At 39.2% G+C, this 24,711-nt stretch overlaps 1 protein-coding gene across 2 annotated transcripts in view; it reads left to right on the forward strand.

The window, feature by feature from the left end:
- Nucleotides 1–20,269, forward strand: part of LOC114648995 (uncharacterized) — a 51,018-nt gene extending 30,749 nt beyond the window's left edge. For both annotated transcript variants that reach the window (XM_028798381.2, XM_028798382.2), the window contains 5 exons: nt 4,742–4,846; nt 10,716–10,772; nt 10,978–11,133; nt 15,103–15,225; nt 19,066–20,269. In XM_028798381.2, coding sequence (XP_028654214.1) covers nt 4,742–4,846; nt 10,716–10,772; nt 10,978–11,133; nt 15,103–15,225; nt 19,066–19,098 — 474 coding nt within the window. In that variant the 3' untranslated portion in view covers nt 19,099–20,269. The remainder of the gene's footprint in view (nt 1–4,741; nt 4,847–10,715; nt 10,773–10,977; nt 11,134–15,102; nt 15,226–19,065) is intronic.
- The last annotated feature ends 4,442 nt before the right edge of the window (nt 20,270–24,711 follow it).

A 24,711-nucleotide genomic window follows, 5' to 3' on the forward strand; every position in this document is an offset into this window, starting at 1 on the left:
TGGGCACCAGTAAGTTAGCAATAGCAGAAAGTCAAGTGCACTGCAGCGGTCCGTTTATTTTTATTTTTTGTTCCGACTGACTGCCAAAATGGAAGATTAAGATTTTAAAACTAAATGAAAATAAGGAGGACTTTTACAAGAAAGTGATGGAGAATTTCATGGAGAAGGATAGGCGCATGGACTTCATTTACAAATAAAGGTAAGACCATAAACGGTTTTCAATTTTATAAAAAAATGGAATCAGACTAAGAAAAAAAAATCCAATATTTAAAAACTAAATTTTGACCTTAAATAAAAACTTTTTTTTTTCTTGTTATCCTTTTGTTGAACAATTTGTATTAAAATTGATTAAAGCATCACAATTAAAAGCTTTTAAAACATTTCAATTAAGGTCAAAATTGAAATCCTGTTTTTTTGTACACCACTCAATACTTTCATTTGTATTGAATGAGTTTAAATTGTGGAGTTGCAACGTCAAATTTAGAAAACATGGAGGGTGCAGAGCTCTCCGCTCTCTCTCGCCGCTATAAATGTAACGTTCTTTTATAGCCAAATATGTACCTTACCTATGTGTTTATGTAAAGAATTCTGATGAGATATGAAACATAACCAGTAGTCAATGTGCATGCTGGCTGTCAATTGAATAATGAATAATCTACTCTTTTGGGTTCATATATTTGTAAATCTGACTCTGAAGGAGTCAGTGCCTCACCAGTCAAGAACCTCACCGCACATTTGGCTATGACACAAATGTTGAGTTTTGCAAACTTTGCTGCTTCTGCATTTTCAGATTATTTTTTTACATGCTGCTATGGTATTCTGAAGAACAATTATAAACATTCCACATGTTTCAAAGGCTTTTATTGGCAAATGCATCAAATTTATATGAAGAGTCAATATTTACAGTGTTGACCCTTCTTCATAAAGTCTGCAGTTCTCTCTGACATGCTGGATATCAGCTTCTGGGCCAAATCTTGTCTGACGGTGATTCATTCTTGCCTTTTTAGTGCTTGGAGTTGATCACAATTTGTGTGCTTCTGCTTGTCCACTTGCTTTTTAAGAACTGACCACAGGTTCTCAATGGGATTAAGATCTGGGGAGTTTCCTGATTATGGGTCCAAACTTTCAATGTTATGATCTCCGAGCCACTTTGTTAGAACTTTTGCTTTGTGACATGGTGTTCCATCATGCTGGAAAATACAGAGATCATCACCAAACTTCACCTGGATTGTTAAGAGAAGTTGCTCTTGGGGAACATTTTAATGCCATTCTTTATTCATGGCAGTGTTCTTGGGTAGAACTGTGAGTGGACTCACTCCCTTGAATGCGAAGCAACCCCACACATGGATTGTCTCAGGATGCTTCACTGTTGGCACGACACAGGACTCATGGTAGAGTTCACCTTTTCCTTCTCTGGACAATTGATTTTCCAGATGTCCCAAACAGTCGGAAGGAGGAGTCATCCAAAAAAATAACCTTGCACCAGTCTTCAGCTGTCCAATCCTTGTACTTCCTGCAGAATTTCAGTCTGTCCTTCATGTTTTTCTTAGAGAGAAGTGGCTTCTTTGCTGCCCTTCTTGACAGAAGGCCACTGTCTAAAATGCTTCATGTCACTGTGCAAGCAGATGCACCCATACCCACCTGCTGCCAATACTGAGCAAACTCTGCACTGGTGGCAACACGATTCTGTAGCTGACTCTTCAGGAGGAGACGGTCCTGGCACTTGCTGGACACTTTTAGCTGATGTTTTTGTGCCAGAGCCAAAATAAGTGAAAATGGGTTTTTGTGATCAAGTTAACTTTTTAAATGTTAATAAAGCTGTTTGTAATGAATTATTGTGCATCTGATCACTCTGCTCAATAATATAAATACAATGTGAATTGCCATCACAAAAACTGAAGCTGCAAATTTTGCAAAACAAAACATTTGTGTCACAGCCAAAACTTTTGGCCACTACTGTAGATGTCTTGCTTTACTGTTGCTGTATGTTATTCTATAGAGGTTTTGAGTCTATTCAACTTGGACAACTGAAAAACAGACTTCAAGTTTATTGTTGTGTATATCGCACAATGACAGTCATACTTGCTTATCTCCTCCAAATAGTGACATTAAAACAAAATTATCTAAACACACAAAGCAAAAGCACCTATCCAGAATGCAGCACACAGTGGATTCGGAAAGTATTCAGAGCCCTTCACTTTTTTCACGCTTTCTTAGGTATGCTGCAGTTACGTACTAAAATAATTTAAATTAATTTTTTCCACATCAAGCAACACTCAATTTTTTCAATCTTTTTACAAAATCTTCACCAGGCTACATCTGTTACTAAGATATGAGGAAGAGAGGAAATAGATGGTGGGACAGAGTAACATCGCAATGAATACTTTGTTAGGATATGAACAAGGCTGTAGGCAATTTCACAAGCCAGGCTGTATATTTTTGAAACAAATGAGATTACACAATATAATTAAAGTCAGCAAAATGGTAGGTCTTCTCCTCACACTCCAGTTCAGTAGGTGGTGGGAATACATCTGCAAGCTGGTCTGCCAATCTTCAAAATCAGAAAATAAGAAGTCGTTGCATGCTGTTTTTTTAACTAACTCCTTGCTTTTATTGTTTGAGAAATCACCCCGTAAATGCACACGTTTAATTGCAAATGTGTTAATATGTATGCTTACACAGTATTAAAAGACACTCAAAAATTAAAGTCATTTACTTTCGTTCCCGCGTTTGACACGTGCTGTAAATCTCTTCCTTGTTTTTAGTTCACGTGATTACGTAGGAGGCGTGATGACGCGATACGTGACTCCGCCTTCTCCATTAGAGCAGTGGTCCCCAACCTTTTTGACAGCAAGGACCACTTTATTAGATGCAAATTTTTCCACAGACCGGTCGGTGGGGGTATGGGGGGGGGTGCGGGGATGGGGGGATGGGGGGGCAGTTTTATAACCAATTTACATAACATTTCTATTATTATTAAGCAGTTCGCATACGTTTGCAACCCGAGATTTTTCTTCTTTTTTGCATATAACAAAGACATATGCTTTGCATTTGCCATTCCAACAAACTGCACATCACAAACATTAACACTGTTATCGTTTTTTTCGTGTCTGCCGTTTCTATAGGAGGATGACAATGAGTTACATTCCAATGGATGTTTTTCAGATGTTGACAAGCAATAAGCAAAAGGTATCACTGAAAACCACAGAAAACAAAAACATCAAAAAAAAAACAGTACGAGGAAAGTTCAAAGAAAGAATTTTTTTTTACAATGTTTCTGTTTGGGGATCGTTGTGTAGCCTAAAAGTGTACAACTGAGCTGCGGCCACAGATCTAACTGCTCTGTGGATGATTCATTCAAGCATTTCAAGGTCACCTCGTTGTAATGAAAGCATCTGCTGAATGTACTTCGTAGTAACGAGATTTCTATAGTCTCGTGTCATATGGGGAAACCGTCAGGACTGTAAAAATACTTTGTTGTAATACTCTCTCACCTCGGTCTCTATCCTCTCTCTGGGCCGCTGCAAAGCCCCGCCCGCCAAGCATTCTGAAAAGTCTGAGTGAGTCTCTGTTGCCGGCAGTTCTCTCGCGGCCCAGCTGTCAGACGGCTGCGGCCCGGTAGTGGGTCGCGGACCGGTGGTTGGGGACCCCTGCATTAGAGTATATGGACAAAAAACAAGTTCCAGTTATGACCATTACGCGTAGAATTTCGAAATGAAACCTGCCTAACTTTTGTAAGTAAGCTGTAAGGAATGAGCCTGCCAAATTTCAGCCTTCTACCTACACGGGAAGTTAGAGAATTAGTGATGAGTGAGTCAGTCAGTCAGTGAGTCAGTGAGGGCTTTGCCTTTTATTAATTAGTATAGATTCAATTTTGTGATTCCACTCTTGTTGATCTATGGGCTATTTTGATTGAATCTTATCATTTATCTTTTTCTTGAACTTTATTCATTTGGGCTTTGAGAACTTAGGTGGTATCTGAGTGTTTAGGCCTCAGGCCTTTTTGAGTGTTTACGTCTTGATCCCTTTGTTTATTTAGGGCCTAAATCATAACAACATACTGTATATGAAAGAACATTTTCTATATTTTTTATTATGACTGGCTGATTCTGTAACCTTATGACCTTTTGAAAGAAACTCTTTAAATCTGCTAGTGAAAGTGAGAATGGCCTCATCATTTTTGGTAATCAGGCCTATCATGGTGGTATCATCAGCAAATGATGAAGTCAGAGATTTATCTGGTCATGCATAAGGATGTGAACCAGCAGTACAAAATGGAGCTCAGGAGGGCTGTGTTTAGGATCAGCCCAGGGGTAGATGATGCTGCCAGTTTGCATGATCTGAGGTCTGCCACTTAGAAAGTCCAAAATCCAGAGAGTCCCAAGGAAAACAGTGTGATTATCTTTAATAGTATAAATGCTGACCTGCAATTTAAATACTAGACTCTGGCATAGCAGTTCCTCTCAGTTCTTCTCAAAATAAATGTTATAAAATGCAAGGAATGTAGCATAATTATGGCATAATTATATCAACATTTACCTGGACAGAGATTAAATACAGAACACTGAGGGGACATGGGTAAATTTTTCTAACTGTGTGGTAGGTATGATCACTTTGGGAGTGAGTATTGACCTGGAGTGCCATTACCCTTTCATTTAACTCTGTGTGGTCTTGTTTCACAGTCATTGCAGTTCATTTCTGTGGTTATTTATTTATTTATGTATGTATTTATTTATTACAGATTGTTCAGATCATGACGGGAATATTTCTGGCTGGCTACGGCTTTCTCCTTTCTATTGGAATTATAGTTAAAATCTTTGTCATTCATGGAATTCTCGGCATTTTGGTAAGATTCAGTTACATTTGATAATGACCTGGTTGGGATTATAATTCATAGAAAAGTTCTTATCTGATATATTAAACTGTTCATGAAAAAAATCTGAAGTTACATTTGTGCCATAATCCACATGCCGGTTATCCAATTTTATATGTACAGTGTTCAAAGAAAATTAATTTTTTGCTAAAATATTGTTAAATGTATACTTCTGGAAAATGAGAGTCTGTACATTCAAATGGCCCCCATAAGGGCATGGGCTCATGTGCACAGGAAAACATATAATGGTACTCAATATAACTATCGGTGAAAAAGAAGATCATTAAATAAAGTGAAATTTAAAAATAAAAAATAGATGCAGGCATAAAAGCTCAAGAATAATACGTCATCCTACATCTACATGTACTGTAACTTATAAGGTGACTAAAATAATGCACTGTCAGCTAGAAGTTTAGCTATCAAAACACTTTACTGTAGATAAAGTGAATGTGCACTTAGGCTAAAACAAACACACATACAAAGGCAGATGTTAAACCACTTCACTTGCCAACTTGATAAGTCTGAAAACTGAATCTCTCTAATATTTGAAACCACACATCATTGCTGTCCAGGAACTTGTTGCATTTTTGTTTCATCTTTTATCAATAGTAATTTTGTTTAATTCATTATTATTAGGTATTCATTTTGAGGGGGCATACTTGTCTGAATGAGAGGGCCTGGGTCTCACACATCACACATTCAAGCTATAAACTTCCTGTTTCACTTAAATGGATTGAGATCTGGGAAATGAGTGGACCATTGGAGCAAACTAAAGTCATTCTCTTATTCATTGAATCAATCTGATATGATTACTTATTTGAAAAAAAGGTAGACTGTGGACCTTATGAGATGAAAATGATCAGGAACATTCATTGCTTAGGTATGTTGTAGATTGCGAATGACACTCCAATGGTATAAAAAGGATTTATGTGTACCAAAAATGTTCCCTCTATCATTAAACTACCACCGCCAGCCTGTACCATTGATGCAAGACAGGATGGATTAATGGGTTCATGTTGTTTAGACCAGCTTATAAGCAAACTGTCTGAATGTCATGGCAATAATCACAATTTACCAGCACAGGCAACTTTTTTCCTAATGTGCTTGTTCATAGCTGTAAGGAAGAATCAAATTCGGCCAGCATTTCAAGCCTACTTCTCAGACACCTTGGAAGGCAAATATGGAATCAACTCAAATATGAAAAGGGACCATCAGTGAATTCTAAATTCTTTATTTGTTTGGTTCTTTTTTTTTTTTGGTTCTTTTTTGCCTTATACAATTTCTTGTATTAGGAATTTGTTAGTTTTCACATACACCTTGGGGTCAGAGCACAGGGTCAGCCATTGTACAGCACCCCTGGAGCAATTACAGGTTAATGGTCTTGCTCAAGGGCCTAGCAGAGTAGGATCTCTTTTGGCAATGAAGGGGATTCGAACCGGCAACCTTCTGGATACCAGCACAGATCCTTAGCCTCAGAGCCACCACTCTACCCTTGTTTAACATAACGTAAAGCAACATTCTCCAACCAACTTGTCACTTGTAAGGAGTCTCTCAGCATCTCTTCATTCTTCATTGTTTCATGTCCTCACGGGTAAAGGCTGGCTGCAAACCGAGTGCCTCAAGTTAGAAGCAAATGCTCCTTCAGCTTTTCTTAATGGGAGCTTCTTGTAAGTAAGCTGTGAGAGGGCCACTTCTGCACTGGCAGGCTCTCTCCCAGCCTCTGCTGTGTTTTCCCCCATTCAGATTACCCCTCTTAGCTCCTCTGAGACTACAGTCAGGTCCATAAGTATTTGAACGGTGACACAATTTTCAGAATTTTGGCTCTGTACACCACCCCAATGGATTTAATTTAAGGGGTTTACTAAAAAATATCATATGCACCATTTAGAAATGACAATCATTTTTCTGCATGCTCCCCAACCTATTTCCAGGGGCAGTTCTCTCATTATTTCAGTAACAATTGACCAGGTAAAAGGTCTGGAATTGATTCCAAGTGTGGATTTTGCATTTGGAAGCTGTCACTGTGAACTCCAAAGAGCTGCCCATGCAAGTAAAAATAGGCCATCATTAAGCTGAGGAAAGAAAACAAACCCTTTATAGAGATGGCAGAAACAGAAGATGTGGTCAAATCAACCATCTGACACATTCCTAAAAATAAGGGACACACTGGTGAATTCAGCAACACCAGGGGCCTCATGTATAAACAGTGTGTATGCACAGAAATGTTGCGTACGAACGTTTCCACGCTCAAATCACGGTGTATAAAACCTAAACTTGGCGTAAAGCCATGCACATTTCCACGGTACCTCATACCCTGGCATATGCAATTTCTCCGCTCGGTTTTGCAGACTGGCGGCACCCAGCGTCAAAGCAGTGCTACTGTTCCTGTGTGGTTACCCTTTCTTTCTTAGACCCACATTCCTGAAGCGGCTTTATAAATACACTGAAATTAACTGCATATTGTTTATTAGTGTAATGCATCTGATTGTAATTAACCTGTAGCAATATAATGGTCCAGGAAATAGCCATAGTATTCCAAATACCATAACTGCTTTAGCGTTATTACGCTCACTGCATCTTCTTCTTCTTTCAGCTGCTCCCGTTAAGGGTTGCCACAGCGGATCATCTTTTTCCATATTACTCTCACTGCACCACTCGGAGTATTTATATCACTGTATCTGAGTGTGAATCACAGCAGCAGATGATCGGAAAGAGAAATATTGGTGTACAGTTTCAAGCACACACTACCTCAGCCACGGCAAAAAGCGTCAAAGCCTTTCCTGTACGGACCTCGCGTTTCAGAAACAGTTTCATCCCAAGAACTATAAACGCACTCACTCAGTCCATCAAGTGCTCCTTGTAGAACTGTTTGTACTTATAAGTACAATTACCCCACTGTAAACTTGCACTACAGTTATAATATTGCACAACCTGCGCCACTTTATAAAGCGCGTATGATGACGATATCATTTTTAAGATGAAATGCAGCAAAATATGTTGCTTATAGTATACAGATAAAACTTTAACTTCATTTAAATAATCTGTATTGTTAATAATTAAACATGTGAGGACACGGTGCCGCAGCGCTAGCTACTTCACGGATAGCTCCTTCCTTGCACTGTATTATTGCTGGTGCTGACGCGACACTGGAAGGATAGATGGATAGAATAATTAAACATGTACTACGAAGATATTTCAATGTTCCTTAAACGTTTTGAAGAATTGGCGTTCTAAGCTTACAGATGGCTTCATGTCTATTACAGAGCCGATTGCGTGGCGATTGGGTATTTGGAGAAAGAAAAGTAAGGACAGGAATTGGAGGTTAGTACGTTTGAAAGAAACAGTACTTCTGTAATAAATTATTTCATTGAAGGTCGCACATGGCGCAGCAAGCCTCTTGCGTGAGATATGAACAATCACTGCGCCACCATGTTCCCATGTTTAATAACATGCTTTCATTCCTATCATCATGAAAAAGATATCACGTATTCATCTCAGTATTTTAATTATTCAGAGAGATGTAATATCACGAATGTAATGGATTCTGTGTCCTGTCATAGAAAGAGAAAGAATGGAAGCATGTAGTGATTCACACACATAGAGCACATAGAAGATCAAACACAGAACAAAGCATTTAACGTGCTACTTGAGAAACTAGTAAAATAAACGATTTTAAGATGAAGTTTATGATGTTCTACTTTAATGACAAAATAAACTACGTGATTAAAGTGGAAATTTCGAGATTAAAGTTGATATTTCGTGCTTTTTTTCCCACTGTGTGCCTATTTTTTTTTTCTGTACCCTAATAAGCTTTCATATGACATTCAGACGGTCCGCTACGAGTCGTCTTTTCACGCCGACTTTGATATGTGACAACTTCTTTTTTATTTCGGGCACTGTGCGACTTTGTGAACTTAAGCTTTTGAGTTTCTCTTGACACTATGTCACTCGATCAACTTTCTTTTTTGATTTTACCACTGTTTAAACCAACAAATAGTACGTTTTTCCTTTGCCTCCACTTGGTATTCGCTGAAATTCTTATATTTTCTCCTGTGCTTTTCCCATTGTCTTTTCACAGAAGGCTATTTATATCGATTTGCATATTCAAAGAGGCATAATTCTGGGAGGAGTTGGGGCGGGACAGAAGGCGCGTGCACGTGTGTTACTTTTCACGCTGATTGGGATTTATGTAGTGGAAGAACGTGAAAGTTTGCGTACGCACAGATTCCTGCATCTGGATTTTTCTGTGCGTACGCACATTCCCACTTTTGTGCTTACGCCATGTTATAGTGTGAGTTCTACACACAGCGTTATACATGAGGCCCCAGGTCTGGAAAACCACAGAAGACAACTGTGCTGAATGATGGCAGAATGCTGACCTTGGTGAAAAAGAACCCCTTCACAACATTTAGCCAAACCAAGAACACTCTCTGGTAGGCAGACCTATCATTGCCAAAGTCTACAATCAAGAGAAGACTTCATGAAAGTAAAGACAGAGGATTTACCACAAAGTGAAAACCACTGATAAACCTCAAGCATTGGAAGGACAGATCAGACTTTGCCAGAAAACATGTTTTAAAAGCCTGTCCAGTTCTGAAATATATTTCTTTGGACAAAGGAAACTAAGATCAATACATAACAGAATGTTGCAAAAGAGAAGAGTATGGAGAAGAGAAGAAACAGCTCATGATCTGAAGAATACCACATCATCTGTGAAACATGGTGGAACCAGTTTTATGGCATGATCATGCATGGCTGCGAATGGCGGTCAGTCACTAGTGTTTATTGATGATATGACTGCTGGCAGAAGTAGCAGGATGAATGAAGTCTGCAGGGCTATACTATCTGCTGAGATTCAGCCAAATGATGTAAAACTGATAGGACGATGCTTCACAGTACAGATGGACAACAAGCCAAAACATACTTCAAAAGCAAACCAAGTGCTTTTCAATGAAAAGTAATGGAATATTCTTCTATGGCCAAGTCAATCAACTGACCTAAACCCAACTGGGCATGCATTTCATTTGCTGGAGACAAAAATGACAGCAGAAAGTCAATGAACAAGCTGCAACTGAGGGCAGCTGAGTAAAGGCCTGCCAACATATCACTATGGTGGAAACCCAGCACTTGGAGATGGCCAGGGGTTCAGACTTCAGGCAGTTATTGACTGTAAAGGATTTTCAACCAATTGAAAATGATCATTACATTTATGATTATGTTAGTTTGTCCAAATTCCTTTAAGCTCCTGATAATAGGAGACCATTAATATAAATGTCTGTCTTTTCTAAACATCTTGTACAGTGTTTTTGTTAAACCCTTTGAATTAAAGCTGAAGGTCTACACTTCAATTACATATTAATTGCTTTGTTTCAAATCCGTCATGGTGGAGTACAGAGCCAAAATTATGAAGATTGTGTCACTGTTGAAATACTTATCGACCTGACTGTATTGCAGTAGGATGTGAACTCAGAACCTTTGGATTACACAATAGCCCGCTTTACCATCATACCTGTGGAAAATTCTTCTTCAAGGGTGGATAAGCTTTCAATTCAGACTCACAGGCTTCACAACCAGCCTTTCCATATGAGGATGTGAATTAGTAGGAGTTCTACCCCGAGTGATCCCTCAGATGTCACCACTTAGTCCAATTCAGAGTCATGGGTGACACAAGGCTATACTGGCAACATTGGGTACAAGGCATCAACTAAGCCTGGGCAAGATATTTGCTTTTTCAGTTCAAGAGAAAAATAAATATGCCTTTCAGTAGACTAAAATGGTTGCCTTGAATGAACTTTTTTGCTTCTTGTACAAAAATAATTAAAGTTAATTTATCCTTTTTCAGCTGACTATTTGTGGAATTTTGGCAATCATTGCACAAAAAAAGCTTTCTCCTGCATTGGTAAGTTCATTATTGCTTCTTCAAAATGAACAAAAACATTTCTTCACTGAAATGGTGACATGTTCTTATAGATTACATACATACTCTTTGGTCCTCTAGTATATCTCAGAGGCAGTCAGTGAAGGACTTTCTGGTATCCCCTGATTTAAAAGCTACTTCCCAAAATAAACATCACTTGTTGAGTTTTCTGCATTTGACTCCTCAGATCAAAGCTTGCATGGCTATGGATATCATGGCAGCCACCGCAGGGGCCTTCTTTGTATTAATCTATGAAGAAAGATTCATGTCATATGATTTGTGGAATTGTACAATGGAGAATGGCACAGATTTAGTGGAGAATGTTCAGTGCCAAGAGGCAAAGGTAAGCACATCATCTTTGTATTGTGCTAAGACTGTGACTGCATCTGTATATCACCGCCATCTGCACAGCTCATAAAGATTCTAAACCTGGGCAGCACAGGGGAATGGCGGGAGTTGGAGTTCAAATTCTAGTCATGTCATTGTCTGCATAAAGCTTGCGTGTTCTTCCTTTGTTCACAGAGACTTTTTCAGATTTACCTCCTGCACCTCAAAGGTTTTCAGAGACTGATTTTGGATCTGTGATGTCACCAGAGACTCACTCTGCATTGACAGAGATGGACCATACTCATGTCATAGCAATACAGTATATTTGATCTACAATGAATTTGTTATGGACGGCACGGTGGCGCAGTGGTAGCGCTGCTGCCTTGCAGTTAGGAGACCCGGGTTCTCCCTGTGTCTGTGTGGGTTTCCTCTGGGTGCTCCGGTTTCCTCCCAAAGACATGCAGGTTAGGTGCATTGGCGATTCCTGAATTGTGCTTGGTGTGGGCTGGCACCCTGCGGGTTGGATGATGGATGAATTTGTTATTAACATCCAATCATTTCCTGAAATAGTAGGAACTCTTCGAAGCAAAACTGCTTCTCCTGCCTTTCCATCCTTTACAGTTTCCCGTTTGGAATCAACAGCATCTTTTTTGATCCATTATATTTATTGATATTATGAAATATCTAAATTGCCAAAGGACATCTGCTTAAATGAGAACAGTGAGAGGCTTCAATCACTCACACTTTCAAACATGGTCAAGTTTCTTTAATGCTTAGCATTCATTGCCTATTTTTATTTTATATTATTATGTTGTACTGGATTGGCCTACAATTGCCATGCAATTTCCCTGGTGTTAACAGACATCTTCTTCTTCATCTTTTCCCACTTCTTTGTGGGGCTGATGTGCTTCATAAACGTTCTTCATACAGCTGGGTCCTGCACGTCCTGTGCAGTCAGACCATTTTTCTGACTTCAAATAATTTTGCTTGCAAAAAAATTAAAATTATATAAAAATATAAATTATTTGAATGTGCAGATGTACTTTGTAGTCTATAAATGTATGAAGGGCTGTAAAGAATAATAAGAACAGAAGTGGTTGTCTAAGCTGCTGGAAGGGCTAGGTATTCAGATCTATTTAAAATTTTGCTGTTATTCATTAGTTGTCTCATATCCCTCCATTTTGCCTGTTCCATCAATCTCTGGGCAGAAGGCAAGAACAACACCTGAATGGGGGAACAATTTCCTTAATCTGGGGCAGCAGCAGCCTCATATTCAGCAAAACAGTTTATATTTGCAGAAGATGACCTATGGATGGGCTGGTCTTCAGGTGCTCTCGTGTGTAGAGGGCAATGTCTTCCCTGCCAGGGACCCATGCCATGGGTGTACAGAAGATATTGAATGGGCTGAAGGATCCAGGGACAGATAAGTTTTCCTCAGTTATTTTATATTGTGCCTGCAGTGAATGGCACATAATTAATCGGGTCTGTCTATATAAACTATACATTACAGTACACTTTCCTTGGGCTTAAGCCTCCACAAGGCCCCTAGCACTCAGAGGACCTCAGGCACTGGACTTGTCCATAATTCATATAGGGGTTAGGTCAAACAGCTCACTGTTATGTGTGTGATGGGATGAAGTTCATTTCAAGGTTTGCTCCTACTTTAAACCCAGTGCTGTAAGCATGGGCTCCCTGTAAATTACAGTATGCGTCTAACAGGGACTGTTAGCTGTGCAAATGGAGCAGCTTCATTGTTGGAAAATATGCTGTGGAAAGGTAGTTATGCTGATAGATAGATAGATAGATAGATAGATAGATAGATAGATAGATAGATAGATAGATAGATAGATAGATAGATAGATAGATAGATAGATAGATAGATAGATAGATAGATAGATAGATATTTATTATTTTTAAAAAGCAAACTTTATTAAATTCATTATGAAATTCATTAAAAACACAAGATCTAACTGTAGATAAAGCAACATAATTAATAAATCCACATTCAGGACTTCTAAACACTCCCATTCCCATTACTTTGTGTTATCAATAGGGCTGTTTGCTTTTAAGTATGCGAAGCACCGCGGCACAAAGCTGTTGAAGGCGGCAGCTCACACCCCCTCCGTTAGGAGCAGGGAGAGAGAGAAAGAGAGACAGAGTTTGTTTTTCAATCAAAAATCAATACGTGCCCTTCGAGCTTTTAAGTATGCGAAGCACCGTGCAGCATGTCATTTCAGGAAGCAGCTGCACAAAAGATAGCAACGTGAAGATAATCTTTCAGCATTTTTAGACAAGCGTCCGTATCGTCTAGGTGTGCGAACAGCCCCCCTGCTCAATCCCTCTACGTCAGGATCAGAGAAAGTCAGCGCAAGAGAGACAGAAAAGTAAGCCGGGTAGCTTCTCAGCCATCTGCCAATAGCGTCCCTTGTATGAAATCAACTGGGCAAACCAACTGAGGAAGCATGTACCAGAAATTAAAAGACCCATTGTCCGCAGAAATCCGCGAACCAGCAAAAAATCCGCGATATATATTTAAATATGCTTACATATAAAATCCGCGATGGAGTGAAGCCGCGAAAGGAGAAGCGCGATATAGCGAGGGATTACTGTATATATATATATATATATATATATATATATATATATATATATATATATATGTATATACAATATATATATATATACAGTGGAACCTCGGTTTGCAAGCATAATTCGTTCCAGAAACGTGCTCGTAGTCCAAAGCACTCGTATATCAAAATGAATTTCCCCATAAGAAATAATAGAAACTCAGATGATTTGTTCCACAACCCAAAACTATTCATATAAAAATAATTAGTGCAAATATAAAGTAAAAATACATAAAACAAATGAACTTGCACTTTACCTTTGAGAAGAACCATGGCTGGTGTGAGTGAGTTTCTAAACTGTTGTGGGATTGCACCCAATGGGATGACACGCTGAAGAGCGTCCCAAAGCAATCGCAGTCTCCCAGCGCTGTAGCAGTTCTCCGTAAAAGCGAATCCGAAAAGATCACTGACATGCTATACAATAAGTGCCTGCCGTCAATGGGTGATACAAGGAGCATTATAAATGTGCATTGCCCTGCCTGACTGCTGTGTTTGTGTATAAATAACCGCGCTGTTGCTGTTTCAAGCTGAATAAAGCTTGTGTTGCTAAAGTACTGAGACTCAGCTTCGTGTTTTAGGGTGCAAGACGGGGACTTGCACGTCACAGCACACACAAGCGCGCACGCGAGCACACATACACACACACACAAGCACGCGTGAGCACACATACACACACACACGAGCGCGCGCGTGCACACACACACACACACACACACACAGTCACAATGCTAATGCTGTAGTAAACACTATATGCTCATACGGATGTTGACTATTTGAGTGAGGCACGCCGACTCAGACGGAGAATAGGAGACGATTGCCCACAATCCCGCAGTGAGAGAGAGAGAAGAACCATCAGCTCAGTTGTGATCACATGACGCTCAGCAGACAAACTACTCGTACTGCAAGACCTTGCTCGTTTATCAAGTGAAAATTTATTAAAAATTTTTGCTTGTCTTGCAAAACACTCGTAAACCAAGTTACTCGCAAACCGAGGTTCCACTGTATATACAGTATATATATATATGAACATTAATTTTTGGTGCATACAATGTGTTGAATGCAGTTTTTAGAATTTTTTTTCTTTATTCATCTTAATTCATCATTGTAGTGTTAGTGTGCCTTTTTTTTCTTTCTTCAATAAATACACCTTTTTAGTTGTTAAATCGGCTGTGTCTGCCTACCTTATTGTCCCGCTGACTCTCGGTCCTGATACTTCATGTCCCCAAATTCTTGCTAAAGCCAATGATAGGGACTCTGGGGCATGACAGGAAGCTTCATTTCAGGGAGGCCGACTGTGGTGGGGCACAATCTCACGTTACTCTTTAAGTTCAATAATTTGTCTCTCTTCATAATTACAGATTATGAAGATAATTATTTTCGATGAGTCGGCGTTCCTGTTCCTAGTGAGCACAGCGATCAGCATTGCAGTGGCAGTGTATTGCTGTAAGGCAGTCCAGCTATGTCAGAAAGGCCAAGAAATGGTAAGTCAAGAATGGAGGTGGCCTGGGATGACCTGTCACCATCAGGTGGGCAAAGTTTTTTTACAGATGTCTTGTTTCAATTGTAAATTTTACATTGGAATTAGTCTTCGCTGCTACTACTCGAATAAACTCACATAAGTTATAGCTTTTCCAAGTACTTTAGCTCTTTGAGGGCTAATTATTTTTTTTTTCATTTGGCCCAAGGCTGAACATTTTTTCCAAAAAACTCCGTCTTCTGAAAAGCACACAAAACAATGATTTCACACCTAAGTCAACATTAAATATTTATAACAAATGCTACTGTGTTTTATGTTCCATGAGGTTCAACATTATGTGAATTCACATACCTATTACACAGCAGAGCCCTGCAAGGTATGTTAATGTCAGAAGCAGCCAATGGTGTGCATTGCCACATCACACTGCTTCTAGTATGTGTTACACTGGTGCTGTTGTTTCAGGCATCTGTTCAGCCATCTTTGCACAGCCGACAGTCACAGTACACAGCAACAGTTGCCTGAAACAGCAGCACATGTGTAACGTATACTAGAAGCAGTATACTGCTAACAAATAGAGCTGAATTATAATGTAACAGTGGGTTTTGTCAATGTTTACAGCTGATTACCGCCTTCTACCCCTGGATGTCGACTAATGTCAATATCTGCCTTAACCCAATGTGTTGACAGGAGTCGACACCCGCCCTGAAAGAGTTGATATAAGAAACTGAGCACAGAATAAACAAGACTTGGTCATTTGATCAGAATTGTTGGCTCCCTCACTGCTGAGCAGATTCTTATCTATCTTGCATGAGGTGACTGATCAGTCTCAACTTCATTCTTCAGCATGACAATGACCCCAACACCCTGGCTCAAAATCATAAAAAGAGGAACAGGGAATCCTGCCACAGATGTTATACTCCCCACATAGCCCTGATCTCAACTTTTTGAGCCAATGTGGGATTACAAGTAAAATAGTCAAAGTCTGCAGTGGAACTGGGGCAAATTCTTAATGAGGCTTAGAAAAAACAAACAACTGAGGACCTTCAGAGAAGAGAAAGGTAAAGAGTGGTCACTAGGCCCAATTATTGATTTCATTGATTTTTTTTGTTTATTGCACTTTCTAGACAGTGTATTGAATAATAAAACTATTCCTGTCATTATTTTTGAAACCATTCCCACATTCAATCTCCCTTTCTCTCGCTCCCTTCCATTCTTCTCATTAACTGTCTTGTCTAAGTTCTAGCATTTCATCTATAAATATAGATAATTTGCTTTCTTTGTGTCTGATTGCCCACTATAAATTGAGCCCAGTATTAGAACCATGTTGGAGTTGAGTGGCACCCCATCTATAGCTGGCTCTTGCACCAAACCCAATGCTCCTGCGACAGATGGACTCTCTCCACTTTAAAACAGCATTACACAGGTTCAGAAAATGAAAGAATGAAATATGTGTCTGTCGTGTGTTAATGTCATATTTGTGCATTGCTGTCATTATGCACACATTGATCCACATGTCCGCATAGAGTGACATCAAATTTGAGGGAGGAGCTCACATTATATGAATATTATGTTTATCTTACCTTAATATTTTAATCTAACATTGCAATTCAATAAATTCAATTATTGATAACATATTTGATATACTTTACTCATTCCTAAATCTGATCCTGCATTGTGTTTTGCCTTCAGTATTTCAAAGAGCTTTGCTTGAAGATAGATAGATAGATAGATAGATAGATAGATAGATAGATAGATAGATAGATAGATAGATAGATAGATAGATAGATAGATAGATAGATAGATAGATAGATAGATAGATAGATAGATATTTTATTAATCCCAAGGGGAAATTCACATACTCCAGCAGCAGCATACTGATACAAAAAACAATATTAAATTAAAGAGTAATAAAAATGTAGGTAAAACAGACAATAACTTTGTATAATTTTAATGTTTACCCCCCTGGGTGGAATTGAAGAGTCGCATAGTTTGGGGGAGAAACGATCTCCTCAGTCTGTCAGTGGAGCAGGACAGTGACAGCAGTCTGTCACTGAAGCTGCTCCTCTGTCTGGAGATGATACTGTTTAGTGGATGCAGTGGATTCTCCATGATTGATAGGAGCCTGCTCAGCGCCCATCACTCTGCCACGGACGTCCAACTGTCCAGCTCCGTGCCTACAATAGAGCCTGCTTTCCTCACCAGTTTGTCCAAACGTGAGGCGTCCCTCTTCTTTATGCTGCCTCCCCAGCACACCATAGCATTTTTCCAGCGTAAGAAGATCTGTCTGAGTAAGGCTACATCTACGTTACTATAATTTCTTCAGACATTAGTCTCCATTTTCATCCACACTACCTCAGCATGAACTCCCTCAAACAGAGACTTTTGAAAACACTCTCCAGTGATGTATATTTCTGAAAATGCTTGCTGAGAGTTACAGTGTGGATGGGGGAAAATGTAGACTTTTGAAAACACAGACTGTAACCGCGCTCTGATTTGTTCATACTTATTACATGGCCTCTTCCTGATTGGATCCTGCTCATTACATTGATTGGTTACTCTTTACAGAAGAACATTATATTCCCACATGGCAGACACAGAAGAGTTGCTTGCTGTGTTACTGAACTTTAGGGTTTATGTTTTAGTTAGACTTTATTATCCTGTAAATGGGTCTATCAGCATCCCACTGGTTTCTGACACTGATAACAGTGCATGATATCTTCCTGTTTTCATTCATTCACACTGCTTTATGTGTCTAAATTCTCTTTTGTACAGTTTGAATGCTGCATACATGCACTAAAAGGAAAATCATGTACTGGTTCCTGCAATTTGGCTATAAATCTTGTGGTGGGTGGTGTTACCATCCTTTCAAGGACATTTCTACCAAAAAGATCTTGCCCAATGTAGGCAAACATCATTTGTGTTTTTAGTTGTTTTAGTGTGGCTGGAGATGTTTTTTAAATAATGTGAAAATGCTAGTGTGAATAAAAATAATTTTCATTTAAAAACATTGCATAAATTAATGAAAAACTCAACCTCTGCCACCTAAGATATTCGTTAAACCACTTTAAACAAATGAACACATTAAGAATTATTCTTCATCTTTTCTCACTTCTCTCTGGGGTTGATGTGCTTGTTCAAACTTCTCCAAACAGCTCAGCCCTGCACCTCCTCCCCAGTCAGACCCTTTTCTTTCAGATCTTCTTTTACTTCAGCCATCCATTTTTGCCTCCTTCCCTTTCTCTTCCCTTGTACTTCCATTCTCATCACCCTTTGGCCCACTTATTCATTGTTTCTCCTCATCACCTGTCCATACCTCTTCCATCTCTTTTCCTTTACTATCTTAGATATCTCTGATTGTCTCATTTCTTATTCTGTCCTTTGTTGTAACTCCATACATCCATCACAACATTCCCATTTCTGCCACATCTAACTTCTTCTTCTGTGCTCCCTTTACTGCCCGTGTCTCAGCTCCACACATCATTACTGGTCTTATGACTGTCTTAAAAACTTCACCTTTAACCTTCATCTTAATTCTTTAATCACGCAATACTCCTGATACCTTCTTCCAATTGTTCCATCCACACTGCAGTCTGGGTAATGTCTGCATCTAGTTTTCTATCTTGGGCTACCATTGATAAAGAGTTGTTATTATAAATTTGTAAAACTGATGTATGACTGACTGAATATAATATGTACATACAAGTTGTTAAAGTAAGTCAATCTTATTAAGTAAGATTCCACATGAACTATGGAGTGGTAGTACAGTAATGTTTCATTTTGAAGGTTTGGATTTTTGCCTTTGTCTGTTTCACTCTATTAACAATGTGATTCATTTCTTTTGCAGGAGGTGGCACTGGTGACCAGTCCTTCACAATAAAAAGGAATGAACAGGAAAATGAAAACTTCAATTTAACCACATTTATGCTCAGCAAACTATAAAGTGAAATCAGTGTACTGCTGCATGTGTTAACAACCACACGTACAAATAAGGCCACTTCATACCTCTGTAGGTTTGCATATACAGTATACAGTACATGCTAATCATGGTGGCACCATAGAGTGGCAATATGTTACATGTTGATAAGCACATGTTGATTTTACTGTACTCTATGCTCATGGCAGTAATGACCATATAAGCGTATATAATGCCAGCTCCATGGGCTCTTGTTTTAAACATTTCTGTGAATCTCCAATACTCCAAGATTAGGAAACTGTGACTCTGCTAAAGAGGAGAGGAGACTGGAGGAAATGCAAACAGAATGGGAACAAGGTTCACCAGCTTTAACACCTGAGGTCTGTATGACTGATTTTGGGTTGTCCTACCTTAATGAAGGCAGAATTCTCATTTTTCCACTTAAATTACCATTTTAGGAATTTACTCTGTTCTAATGAAATTCAATTAGGAACTCTGTGAGCGCACAATGATCAATTTGATGACACAAAGCTCAGTTCAATGCCCAGTCCAGTCACTGCCTGAGTGTAGTTGGTCTGGCACATCCATATGGGTTCTCTCTAAGTATTAGGTTTTCTCTCACATCCTGAAGAAATGACACCAAGGTTAAGGATGTTCCCATATGACTATGGTAGCTAGCACCCTCTGGAAGAACCTGCCTGCTATTGGATTGCCTGCTGTCTCTCTTGTGGTAACCTACTGGTCTGGAGGAGCTGTGCTAGGCTTCTCTTTCACTCCAGCACCCTGAGAAGATTTGCGTCTTAAGAATGCATCCATAGTGACGGGAAATGCTGCCAGGGTGCTCCATGTATGCCCAAACTGACCAGTGCAGGTCACCCCTAATTTCAAGAGCAGATTTTGCAGTTTTTCAATATCCCATGGCACCCAGGTGCCATCTTCTCCCATGCAAATGCCTTGTTGTCTCCCTTTAAGTTATATTAATTATTATACATTTTTCATTTAGCTCATTATGCAATATTCATTAGCCATTATAAATAAATATTTGTTGTAACTGAAAACCAAATGCTTTTGTAAGCAGAAATGATACTGCTGCAACTAATGCAAAATTGTATTTTTTTTTACAATAAATGAATAATAAAAAGATGAAAGCAGTGTTGCAAGGCAAAGTACATAAAAGAGGAAAGTATGTGTGGTGCAGGCCAAAAATAAACCCGCCCAAATTCAAAATGAAAAATAATTAAAGACTCACACACACACAGTGACTAAATTATTCTTTGTTTTCAAAGAGTCATTAAAAAGACTGGTCTGCCTGAAAAAAAATTCCTTTTATCTCTCATCACAAACGTTAGGTGTTCTTTATAGATTTAAGAGTGATGAATACAAATCTGTCAACAGAACTGCTCTCTCAGATCCAGTTTAAAATGAAAGAGCACTTTTCTGAGAAAAAAACGTAATATATTTCTTAATTAATATTTTAGCCTTGAAAAAATGATAAATTTCACACATAATGATTTTAAACATAATCATTACTACATTTCCATTTATTTGCTTGGCAGGCTCTTTTATCCAAAGCGACTTACAAAAGAGTTAAACATAATTGAGTAACATTAGGCTAGGGGCTGTTTGTTCAGCAAGTGTAATAGGACAGATGATTGTCACAAATGAAAAGGTAATAACTAATAATTTACAATCATAAATTACAAATGATAAAGCAATTAAACTTAATCTAACAACAAATTAAACAATATAAAATATCACAGAGCAAAGTTTTTTTTCATATCAATTAAACAGATATTCACAAAACAGATGGGTCTTCAATTGTTTCTTAAATACATTGAGGAAGTCCGCAGTATGGACAGAGGTGGGCAGCCCATTCCACCAACTAGGAAATATGCAAGAAAAGAGTTTGGAATGAGACTTGATGCCACATATAGGTGGTATCACCAGATGCTGTTCCCTTGCAGATCTGAGTGGGCGACCAGGCATAATTCACTTCACTAGTGACTTCATATACACAGGTGCTGACCCTTTATACTCTGTAGGCAAGCATCAAGGATTTGAACTTAATGTTTGCTGCTACAAGGAGCCGATGTAGCGAAGAGAGGAGTGACATATATCTGTTTCAGCTGGTTAAATACAAGATGGGCTGCTAAATTCTGCTTGATAGCACATGCAGGTTCTCTTTCCAGAAGCGAGTTGCAGTAGTCCCGACGTGACAAGGCCAAAGCCTGGACCAGAAGTTTGTGTTGCATGCTCTGTCAGATAAGGTCTAATCTTGCAGATGTTGCATAGCGTGAACCTGCATGAATGAGAGACAGTAGAAATGTGGACCAAAAATGATAGCTGCTCATCAATCACCACCCAAAGGTTGCATGCTGACTTGGCAGGTTTTAGCGGCAGTGAGCCAAGATGTGCAGAGATGGGGCGTTGAACAGATTGGCTGGCCAGTATCACAAAGTTTTGTTTTTGAGCTGTAGATGGTGGTCCTTCATCCAGGTTGAGATATCTGTAACACATGCACAGACTCTAACCGATTCCGTGTTGTCTTCCAGAGGGAGCGACAGGTACAGGTGTGTATCATCAGCATAGCACTGATAAGAGAACCCATGGCATTGGGTGATATAGCCTAGTGAGGTGGTGTACAAAGAAAAAAGTAGAGGACCCAACGCCGATCCTTGGGGCACCCCTGTGTATGTCTGGTGTGCCTTTGACAACTTGCCTCTCCAGGACATACTGTAGATCTGCCCGAGATGTAGGACTCAGACCATCTGAGAGCAGTCACAGTGAAGCCACGGTCAGAGAGGGTGGAGAGAAGGATGTTGTGGTTGACCGTGTCAAAGGCCGAAGAGAGATCTAGCAGGATCAGGACTGAGGACATGTTGTTAGCTGTAGATAGTCATAGCTGGTCGACCACCGTTAGTAGAGTAATCTTGGTCAAGTGGTTCCTCTTGGAGCTGGATTTGTTGGTATTAAGCAATCAATTCTGTACAAGGAAGGAAGAAACCTGGTTAGAAGCAGCACGTTCAAGTGTTTCGAAAGAAAAGAAAGGAGAGAGACAGGCCTATAGTGGTTAACTTGGGATAGATAGATAGATAGATAGATAGATAGATAGATAGATAGATAGATAGATAGATAGATAGATAGATAGATAGATAGATAGATAGATAGATAGATAGATAGATAGATAGATAGATAGATAGATAGATAGATAGATAGATAGATACTTTATTAATACCAAGGGGATGGATCGAGTGTTGTCTAGTGCGGTTATCAGAGTGAGTTTAAAGAGGTTAGGGAATGTGCCTGACCTGAGTGAGGTGTTAATGATGTGTGTAATTGCAGAAATGAAGGAGGGGGAGATGGCCTGAAGGAGATGTGAGAGGAAAGGGTCAAAATGGAAAGGTAGTGGGGTGACTGGAGAGGAGGTTGGAAATGCCAGTGACAGAGAGTGGCGAGAATGTGGAGAAGGTTAAGTGATGCTTGGGGTGGAGGCATAATGAGTGGCAGTGAGAGTGAGAGCAGCCAACCTAACATGGAAAATATTATTCATTACATACAAAACCTGGTCAGTTTTTTTCCCCTCTTATAATCCTCTGAAGGAATTTGATGGTGGAATGACCAACAGATGTCTGCTAACACAGACTCTTTCCACTATAACATCTTTCCATTTGAGCGAAGTCCTGATGGTGTTCATCAGTGACCACTGCCACAGTTATGGGAGTAAAAATCCAAATGAGAGTGTAGGAAAGGGATTTTGAAAGACACCCAAGTAGGCCTACCTTCTATATATACATTCTTTGCTATTTTGGAGAAATAACAAGAGAGAAAGAATATGCAGTAGATTCAGCATAAAAGATGTGTAGATAATTTATTTTGGGTTGTTTACACTCAACTAATATTAAGAATGAGGAAGACTGACATTTTTGAGCTCAAACTATACTTCACATATTATAATAAGCAGAGAAATAGTAATGCCATTAAACAAACATACATTTTTATTAAATCAACCATTTTTTTCAAAACAGCATTTTTTGTATAATGTGATAGCTCACAGAAACAGGTGAATTCCAATTTCAGAAATGGATGAAGGTCATCTAAATCTATAAAGGAAACTTATTTTTTTGCATGGAGGATTTTGGTGCAGACGAGTGTAGCAGACATCATCACAGGGCCCTGTGCAAAAATAATATCACAATACAATCTGGAAATTAAAACTTGTGAGGTGTGGTGGTGAAAAGAAAAATGAGAGCAGCTGAAAAAAGAGTGCAATGCTGATAGACAAAAAGGAGAAGCCTGGAAAAGGAAGAATGGACGGAGGTGAGTGAAGCCATAGTTGTTCTGATTTCAAGGCCCGCAGTTACACACAAGTTAGACCTTTTAGTGCATGACGTTACATTCAGGCGCATTCGACGACTAAATTAACTGAAGTGAAAATCAGAGCCTTTCATATTTTTTATTTACTTCACCCATGGGTCAGTTATTAAATTTTCCATCCATCCATTTTCCAACCCCTTGAATCCGAACACAGGGTCACGGGGGTCTGCTGGAGCCAATCCCAGCCAACACAGGGCACAAGGCAGGGAACCAATCCCGGGCAGGGTGCCAACCCACCGCAGTATTAAATTTTTGTTTATTAAATAGTTTTGTAACAATAAGTAATATTCTTAAGTAATAGTGATAATAGAATATAATTGCATTTGTCATTTAATAATTTTAACATTTTACAATGGCAGCAAAAGCAGAGCACAAGAGGCTTGTGGTGGCTCAACAGTTTTCATACACAGCAGACTGCAATTCAAGTGATGCAAAAATGGCATCAACTGAGGTGTGATAGTGGTGGAGGGTCAGTGAGTAATTACTGTTGATTTTCTTAAACACAACATTTTTGTAAGTATATGTAATGGGCTAGAATTCAGTACTCTAAAAAAAATGACATTTTGGTGTGTTGCTTAGTGTCATGGGCTATAAACCAGTGTTTTAAAGAAAAGGCAGAATTTCTGGAAAATTCTGCTACAGGTTATTGCTGAAGGCTATCTACAGGACACAAATATTTACCTGTCTTGCTAAAGAGTCACCTGCTGACTGCTTTGATTTAGTATCTTATCTACACACAATGTATAGATACAGAAATGTCTGCATCCTTGGAAAATTAACGAGTTCTGGGGACATTGGTTTCTAATCAAGTACTCAAAGTAAATGTGTTTACACTATTTGTTATACAGAGTAAATTGGCTTGCACCATTGTTTTCACTGATTACCATGTTCATCTATGCAGAAATTGAAGTATATATATATTTCTGGAAAAAGGAGAATAAAGGAAGAAGAGAACAGAGAAGTATGGTCTGAGACTTGGGACTGCTGTCTGTTTCTTTTATGCTTTACACCATATTGCTGTGGCTACACCCTGTAGCAACAGTGACTTGTACCTGGCCCAGGTTCCCCTAGGCCTGAGGTCGGTAACAATTGGGGGCTCGTCCGGGATCAGCACCCTGCCGTGGAGACAGTCATCAATACACCTGGGAATTCCTGTTGTGAAGCTTCAGAGAGACTCTTTTCAGTGTGTTATCCAGAGAGCCC

This window comes from Erpetoichthys calabaricus, chromosome 3 (genome assembly GCF_900747795.2).
Source record: "Erpetoichthys calabaricus chromosome 3, fErpCal1.3, whole genome shotgun sequence".
Taxonomy (NCBI): domain Eukaryota; kingdom Metazoa; phylum Chordata; class Cladistia; order Polypteriformes; family Polypteridae; genus Erpetoichthys; species Erpetoichthys calabaricus.